The sequence below is a fragment of the Poecilia latipinna genome, unplaced genomic scaffold (genome assembly GCF_001443285.1).
Source record: "Poecilia latipinna isolate Pla-1442-1.1 unplaced genomic scaffold, P_latipinna-1.0 Scaffold474, whole genome shotgun sequence".
In the NCBI taxonomy this organism is placed as follows: domain Eukaryota; kingdom Metazoa; phylum Chordata; class Actinopteri; order Cyprinodontiformes; family Poeciliidae; genus Poecilia; species Poecilia latipinna.
The window spans coordinates 112998-122166 of NW_015113090.1; the positions used below are offsets into that span (position 1 = coordinate 112998).

Here is a 9169-nt window from a genome sequence, read left to right on the forward strand (position 1 = left end):
TCAAACCATCCATCCATCCATCCAACCAACCATCATTCCATCCATCCATCCTTCCATCCATCCAACCATCAAACCATCCATCCATCCATCCAACCAACCATCATTCCATCCATCCAACCAACCATCCATCCATCCATCAAACCATCCTTCCATCCATCCAACCATCAAACCATCCATCCATCCATCCAACCAACCATCATTCCATCCATCCAACCAACCAACCAACCATCAAACCATCCATCCAACCAACCATCCATCCAACCATCCATTCATCAAACCATCCAACCATCCATCCATTAATCCAACCATCCAACCAACCATCCATCCATCCAACTGTTCATCCATCCATCCAACATCCATTCATCCATCCATCCATTCATCAAACCATCCAACCATCCATCCATTAATCCAACCATCCATCCACCTGTTCATCCATCCATCCATCCAACATCCATTCATCCATCCAACCATCCATCCACCCATCCAACCAACCATCCAACCATCCAACTGTTAATCCATCCATCCCTTCATCCCTCCATTCCTCCATCCTCCTCATTATTATGGCAGATTCCACATTTAAAGCCTCACTGCCGTTGAAACATCTAAATCATGCTGAACTTTTGATTTTATATGTTGAAAATGAACCAAAATAAACAGCAAACATTTTTGAGACATGTTTTGTAAGTTATAGGACGTTGATGTAGAAACCGTGCAGGAACCCTGATTCTCAGTGACGGCAAAGTGCAAAGACAGCAAAATCAGCAATATGCCATAAAGCAGCACGTAGTAAACAAATGCACTGTGTTTTGTGACAAAGCAGCTCCAACAAGAACAGATGGCATTCACTGGGAGAAATTTGCTTCTGTTGACTCAGGCATTCTGCCTTAAAGCCCAACTTGTGTTCTGACTAGATTAAGAAAAGCTTCATAGAGGATTTAATCAGACAAAAGGCAACTCCAAATATCGTTTCTTAAGAAAATACTTTCATTCTCTTCCGTTTATTCATAAAGGCCTCATACTTGAAACAAAAATACGCTTAACAATGTTGTCAAGAAGAACTCACTAATGAGTGCAATCTTGCTTTAAAGATACTGGAACAACAAAAAGGCAACAACAATGGCTTGAACAATACAGTTCCACTGGGCTACCATCGATTATGTGCTGAATGGACAGAGCAACACTTTGAATCAATGCATGCAACTTCCACAAATGCTGTAGGTTGAGGAATCTCTTCACTATGAGGTGTTCAGTCATAATCTCTCCTTCGCCATCTCCAGGCTCTCAGTGATCACGCTGGGCTCTCCTTTCTGTGTCAGACTGTCTCTATCCAGTGCAGCCTCACTGGCAGAATGCTCCTCCAGTTGCTCCAGTTTTTCCAGTATGGTCTGCACGCGGCGGACGCCGTCCCGCCTCGCCTGCCGAACGTCCACACGGCCTTCAGGGTCAACAGAGTCTAGCGCCAGCAGCTCTTTGGTCAAGAGCTCCTCCAGTAGCAAGTATTTCTTATCATTTTTCTTTCCGCTGAAGCTTTTCACATCCTGCTCCAACTTGGCGACTCTTTCCAGGATTTGCTGCACTTTAGCCAGCCCTGGGTGTACCGGGCACTTGATTGTCGGGTCTGCCTCGGTCTGCGCAGCCGGGACGTCGGCTGGTGCCTCCTGGGCTTCTGGTTGCGGAGGTATCTGAACCGTGATGTCGGACATGTGGTGTGGTGGCGGCTCCGGCTTCTGGGCCTGCGGAGACGCTTCGTGATGCATTTGAGGTTGCTGGAGCGGCTGTGGCTGCGGCGACTTGGGGACATCTGCTTCTGTGTGCAGCATTTGGGGAACCTGCGTGCTCTCAGGTTTCTGCTGCACGATTTGATGCTCCTGCTCCGTCCTCTGGGGCATTTCTCTCGACAGGACACGCTGTGGAGCCTTGAGAGTATAGAGGAACAGAGAATAAGTTATTTAACTCATGACTGTGTCCATCAAAGTCTGTTTTTTAAGCACGTCTTGAAGTGGAAAGGTTGATTAAATTTGAAATAACTTCCTCAATTTCGCAAAAATGTTTTTAACAGTTGAGATTATTTTTATTTTCTCCAAAAGAGTGAAAGCTGCAGTATGAAACTTAAAAGGACTTTTTTTTTTACGTTTGTTAAAATCATCATTATGACAGTTTAATATCAGACTGCTTTCTGCTCCCAGTACAAACTGCACAAATACACCACCCAGTCAGAAACAACCAATCAGAGCCAGGAGGAGGATCTTAGCGCTGTCAATCACTCTCATGCTCCCTGCTACTCTACAGCTCGTTAAAAAAGTTACATAACATAACATTACAAATTTTAGTCATTACAATTATTTTGTTTGTTTATGGTTTATAATCTGCATTTTCTTAATAAAAGTTTTATTTTCTGCTTATTTAACGTGAGCCGCTAGTCCTCCTCATAAACTGTTACAACATGGTGACAATTTTCACATTCTTTATAAAAGTTTACCGAGGTCACAAATGAAAGTGAAATTACCTGCGCCCTTTCCCCCATCACCTGTATCTTAACAGGTGAGTGGCTCCTGACGTGAGGCGGGAGGTGAGCAGCCGTGGCGTCGCGATGCTGGGGGAAAGCGGTCGGGGAAGCCCTTTCTCTGGGAGGCTGCACCGCGGCGGGGTAGCCGGGCCAGTCCTCCGTCTGAAGGCGGTGATGGAACGGCGGCTGATGTTCGGCGTAGGGAACGCGCTGGGCGTAAACCGACGGGTTCATGTGAGGCGGCGTTTGGCCCCCTCCGCCCTCGTGGATCACTGGGATGGGGATGTAACCGGGCTGGAGGCCGGAGCTGCTGGACCGCGCTGGCTGGTGATGGGCGGCCATGTTGACCTTCAAAATAAAATAAATAGAAAGAAAACATCATAACAGACATACAGCATCTTGATAAAGTGATTTATTTAGAGAAATCAGAGTAAAGGGGGTTAAATACCATAGGTGGGTAACTATTTACATTTACTTGAGTAACGTTTTGGAAAAACAATTTACTTTTAGGAGTATTTTTACTACGCTCTTATTTGAGTAAAATTTCTGGATTTTCAACCCACTGAATGAAAACCAAACATGTTTTAACCAAAAATTCACCAGACACAGAAACATACCTGCAGTCTCTGTTCAAGTTTCTGAAGTTTTTTAATTGAAAGAAACTGATTTGAAAAAATTTTTATTTTGCCTGATTTTGTTATTTTTTGTTTCTTATATGAATTATTGTCATTTTGGTTCTTCAAATACCAACGGCATTGTTTCCCATAAAGATTGAAACATATTTTATCCATTTATATGTTTACTTAACCAGTTCTAATTTATGAATACTTTAGCAAGGCACAACAGTTTCAATGCTGCTCAACCAACTCCCAGAAAACCTGGTTATACAACATAATTGGCTTTTATATCACTAATAAATTTTAATCTTTCCTGCAGCCTCCCTATAAAGGCTAAAGGTCATTTGATCGGATTTTAACTATAAAAGGTGTCGTAAAGTCGCAAAGTACCTCTGAAGTTGGTGAAACCGGTGCTCCGGTCTTCCCACACTCAGAGTCAGAGTGTCCTAGCAGCGGCGATTTGGGTCTGTGGGGGAGCCCTGACGTCTGCGGCGCCGTTGAACCTTCAGTCCGGACGCTCTGGGCGGTGACCGGCTGGATGTAGGAGTAACATGGATGCTGCTGCTGCTGCTGCCGCACATCTGCTCCGTCATGGTAGACCGGGATGGGAATGTAACCCGGCCGGAGAATCGGATGCTTCATCTCTCTCACAAACGTCTTAAGAGGCTCCACAGGGCTCGATTCTGCTGATGCACTGGGCCCGTTTGCTGACACTTCTCGAATCTGAAATGTGAATTTTACAGTAAATTTAACTGGAATTATGCAGTTTTACTATTTACTTGCATCTATAATAAAAATCCACGATATCCCTGAACACAAATAACCATTTTAAACACACAACTTGAGTAACTTTTTTTTCATTATCATTTAATTTTAGGAGTATTTTTACAATGGTGCACTTTTATTTTCGCTTGAGTAATTTTATGACGAAGTATTTCTTCTCTTATTTGAGTAAAACTTCTGAATTTTCTACCCTCTGAATGAAAAACAAACATGTTTTAATAAATTTAAATTAATTTAACTAATTTTTACTTTAGTAATTTCTTGGACAGCTACTTTTTACTCTTACTTGAGTAAAATATTTTGGTTACTCTTCCCTCCTCTGTCTTTGTGAGTTTGTCACAGGATTTTTTTCTGCCTCTAAACTGATTTGTTTTTTTAATGGTGCATTAGAAAAACAAACCGATTGTTCGCTCAGTCTCAGACAATAACGGAGGACGTGGGGTGAGGCTGAATATTTCCTCAGAGTCATGCTAAAAGTCTCACTTCTGTGCTTTGGAAAGAGGAAAACAACATCTGCCAGTCAGCCTCTGAGTGCAAAATTATTTTTATGGTAAAATGTGTGTAATTGTATGAATAATTACATTTAGGCTCAGTTATTTTCTTTTCCTGCAACGGATATTTACATCTCTAGCTTAAAAGACACTTCTGGCATATTAATGACAAATTATTGCAACATACAGTAAAAGAAAAATGAATTTATTAGAATTTTTTTAACCAGTATTTCTTCTATTTCAACAGAATTTTGTGTATACATCACATGTTTTGTATATTGGGCCTTAAAACCAAATAAGCTACTTTTTTCCCCAACACAACCATGAAAAAGTTTATATACTTAATGGAGATTTGCTTGCAAAATAGGGAAAAACTGTGATGCATATTTTTCATTATTATGGTGAATGTTTTTCTTTTTTTTTTTTTTTTTTTTTTTTTTTTTAGATCTGGTTAGTAAATTAAAAGAAATCCCGTTCCAAAGAATTAGTTTTATAATCTTGCGATAATCAGGAACAGCTGCAGTGAAAATTGAAAGGTCAGACCTCAAATAAAACTGAAAACTTGTTATTGGACATAAAAGGTCAAAGAAAAATCTGTTGCAGGAGTTTCTGATCCAACAGAAAATGAGGGAATTGTCCTCATTTATAGCTATATGCTCCTAAAATGTAACTTTTTTTTATTTAGGAAACTCAAAAACAATGCAAAAAAACATGATGTTTGGTGTGTTTACATACCAAAAATAGGGGATTGTTTTAACTCCTTTATTGAATAGGAAAATAAAATTGTGTTTGATCAGCTAATCTCTTAAAATATGCCCAATTTAAACATGGTGCAGCACTCATGGTCAATGTTTACTGCATTTAATTGTTCCGTTTGAGTTGTTTTTTTTACTCAGTAATCAACCATAATCTGAATCAGCAGATCAAGCTTTTATTTATTTTTATTTTTTATCGGTATTAGCTGGTACAACGTGGATCGGTGCACCGCCATTAAGAATAAAAGAGAATCTGCTGTAGGTTCCTTCATAGAGACAGTAGTTTGAAATTTAACAGAAAACAAAAGGATTACAAGATTATCTTGTAAAGGAATAGGAAAAACTATTTATTTTTTTATTATTTAACGCGTTAAAACATTTTGATGCAAAAGCGCAGATTCGGAACCTTTGCTATGCGTTTCTGGTACGCCCGTAAACCTGACCCACAAGCGAAGTCCGTAAACAAAGCCGCTTCTTTTGGCCCACTGGGGTTTAATTTCTGCTTTAAAACGATCTGATAAAACGCTGGAAAAGAGTATTACTGCGTCCAAATTGAGCTAAAAGGAGTTAGCTTATCAGCGAAGCTATTCAAGCCTAAAATAGCATCTCAATGCCAAACATGTAGCAGCAGCACAGACGCTAACGCTAACGTTAGCATCAGATTTCTAAGTAAGTTTTTTTTAAAAATTATTTTAAATAAGTTGCGTGAATGATGAGGAGTTCATGAAACACTTGAAACATGAATGGATATTATAGCATATTTGCTCAAGTATGGTGGCTGAATAAACTAAATAACAGACCAATAAATATATTTGTCATTGAGTGATTTATTCAGCAATTTAACGGGCAAAAGAGTTTTTGAATGGAAAATGTTGCTTCTTATGTCGATTAAAATATGACTGTGACCAATTAATTACAAACCCTGCAGTTAACGTGATTAAAAATTTTAATAGAGTCCCATTAGTTTTAACAAATGCTGCATGATGAGTTAATCAGTAATCACGCTAATTGATTGGTGATTCACTTTATGACCTGCTTGCTGCTCATAAACTGAAAGAAGAGAAAGGAGCTAAAGCTTAGGAAAAATGACTATTTGTTACATTTATTTACATTTGTTTAACATTACAACTTAAGATAGATAGATAGATAGATAGATAGATAGATAGATAGATAGATAGATAGATAGATACTTTTGCAGGTATTTCTTACTACACTGTACCCTTCATTTTTACATAAATAATTTTATTATGAAGTATTTCTACTCTTACTTTAGTAAAATTTCTGGATTTTCTACCCATTGAATGAAAAATAAACATGTTTTAATCTAAAATTCACCAGACAGAGACACACAACTGCAGTTTTTGTTAAAGTTTCTGAAGTTTTTTATTGAAAGAAACTGATTTGGAAACATTTTCTTTGCCTGATTTCATTATTTTTGTTACTTATGTGAACTATTGTCATTTTGGTCCTTAAAATACTAAAATTTCCACTTAACTTTATAAGTTACTCAGTACTTGAGTAAACATTTTCCCAAATACATTTTTACTCTTAATTGAGTAATATCTTGGACAGATACTTTTTACTTTTACTTGAGTAAAAATATGTTGTAGTAGTGCTGCTTCACTTGAGATCTTTAGTTATATACCCACCTCTGGAGATAGAAATAAAAATTAAAACTAATTCATGTTTGATCTTAAACTTCTCAAAATATTAAGCTGTAGAATATTTATTTCTCTTTCAGGTTAAAGCCTTTGCTTAAATCTTGCCAACATTTCTACTATTGCTGACAGAAATCACACTGCTCCTTTAACTGGAGGTGGGCCCACAGATGAAACTTGGCTTATGGCCTTGTAGGAGCAACAGGTTCCCACCCATTTAAACTTTAAACAAACCTGCAAAAACACTCAAAAAACCACTGTAAACTGAATTTATATGTAAAGCAGGAGTCTCCATGGTGAAATAGCTGTGAACGACCCTTTGCCCTCTGCTTGCACAGGGCACTGCAGACTGCCTGCACCAATTTTATCCCCCAACAGCTGTGTCTTTCCAGCAGATTCCTCAGCACACTAACTTTGGAAAACAAGAGTCTGTCTCTGGGAGGGAAGATTACCAGCTTGGCAGGCCCGGTCTTCACAGCAGATCCGATCACTTTCTGCTCTCTTATTATTAATTATTATTATTATTATTATTAATTTTTACGTTATTTATATCATAATTATAGGTCAGGCGGTTTCTCTTGCCTACTAATGAAGCGAGAGCTGGTTGAATCCTTGTAAGGGAAAAGTTTATTACGATCTGATCGCCGTTTTTCCAAACACAGGGATCAGATCCATGCAGCGCGGTGACTCACCGAGTAATAATAATGGAGTTAGATCATGGCATGGGAATAAAACGGCAATGGTCATCCGTTATATTAGGCTTATGAGCCGTCAGTGAGGGGGAGGTGACGCTGCCTAACAAGGCCTATCGGTAACAATATTAATGTGTAACATAAAACGCAGAGCACGAATTAAAAAAAAAAAAATCTGCGTAAGGCGCTTGGAGAAACAAAGCCAACGTAAACAAACGCGTTTAGACGACATTTGACAATCACACCAACTTTATTATCCCGGTTCCGTTACCTTTCTGGTGTCGTGTCTCGGGTCATTCCAGGTGGTGGTCCGGTTGTTGTGGTCCACGAAGAAGGGCCAGCCGGTGTGCGGGTCGATCTTCACCTCCCAGCCCAGCGGCAGAGGCTCGCTGTCGTTGGTCGCCATCGCGGCGGGCATCGGTGACTGCGTCTTCACGGCGTTCATGTTGCAGGCGGCCGAGTATTGAGACATGTTACACGGGGCGACGGTCGCTTTAAAGATTCCCACTGGTGACGTGTGGGAGTGGGCTGGAAGTTTCTGGAAATAGCGAGGGGTTAATGTCGGGGGCGGCGGACGCAGCGCGCTGGCTCCTCAGACCCCAAACACAGACGACTCGGAGCAGAATAACGTTCATCTCATTTTATTAATTAATTAATTTAATTATTGTATTTTTTTAATTACCGATACATACGTAAACAAAAACGAGCAGAAGGATTCCCCCTTGCGATGCGTCCCGGGACACGAAAGGGAATTCCTAATTTTTCCTGAATAAAAACAAATCTCCAAATAGATGGGAGTCAGACTCCCACATGATAATGAATCTAGTCCAAAGATTTGCTTGGATTTGGTTCACAATTATGTAACTGCTGGTGTGAAAGAGTGTAGGCACGGTGACACCTCTGACAGTCCTTCCTCCTTATTCTGTCAAGGGGAATGCTAATAAGAACACTGGCAAAAATAAACAGACTTTACAGCTCCCTTAAACTTAAATTATATTCGCACAGCAGCAAGTGACAATGTGAGTCAGCAGAATAGAATAGAAATAAATTTTATTGTCATATATTGGGGAAATTTAACAGTAAATCTGACAGGACAAGGATGCAGGTAGGTTCACACAAATACATAAAAGACAAACAAACAAAATTAAGAGTAACAATAAGGACAAAATTACAATATAAAAATGGGTAAGAATATACAAAATGTGCAAACAACAGAATATTTATTATATAAATTAATATAAAACTGCTGCAAATACCTGCAAGTATGTGCCATAAATTCTTATTGAGATTGTTAGAAAAAGTGATTACAGTGGTTATAGAGTTCAGCAGCTGCTGGAGGAAGGATCTACTATAATGCTCCTTTGTGCACTTAGGATGAGTTCAATTTAGTTCCAACTTAGTCAGTTCAATGTGATTTATGGTATAATTTAATGTAATGCAGATATATTCAGATTCAAATTCAATTCAAAACTTTTTTTTGTATCTAATTACTGAAGTGATTTATATTATATTGTATTATATTATAGATTTACATTGTGTTATTAAATCCATAAAAAAATAAAAAATACCCTTCTCACCCTCTGCAGGTATACATATAAAATTCCCCTCTCACCCTCCGTGGGTGGTCTCTTTCATCCTCTGAGCTTGGGTCCTCTACCAGAGGCCTG

General features: G+C 39.2%; 1 protein-coding gene across 1 annotated transcript; it reads right to left on the reverse strand.

Annotated features, from left to right (window-relative positions):
* Positions 1-682: 682 nt before the first annotated feature.
* bag3 (BCL2 associated athanogene 3) lies at positions 683-8125 on the reverse strand. The gene is made up of 4 exons (XM_015039492.1): positions 7774-8125; positions 3514-3846; positions 2507-2854; positions 683-1916 (listed from the first exon to the last, which is right to left on the reverse strand). Exons 1-4 carry the CDS (start codon positions 7972-7974, stop codon positions 1251-1253), a joined length of 1548 nt encoding a protein of 515 aa, XP_014894978.1. The 5' UTR covers positions 7975-8125; the 3' UTR covers positions 683-1250.
* Positions 8126-9169: the final 1044 nt, after the last annotated feature.

Excerpts from the sequence above, each read along its gene's own strand:
- bag3 (XM_015039492.1), bottom strand. The coding sequence starts at position 7,974 with ATGTCTCAATACTCGGCCGCCTGCAACATGAACGCCGTGAAGACGCAG. Across the intron at positions 2,855-3,513 it reads CGGTTTCACCAACTTCAGAG|GTCAACATGGCCGCCCATCA; the intron begins GTACTTTGCGAC and ends TTTATTTTGAAG. Across the intron at positions 1,917-2,506 it reads TGATGGGGGAAAGGGCGCAG|GCTCCACAGCGTGTCCTGTC; the intron begins GTAATTTCACTT and ends TATACTCTCAAG.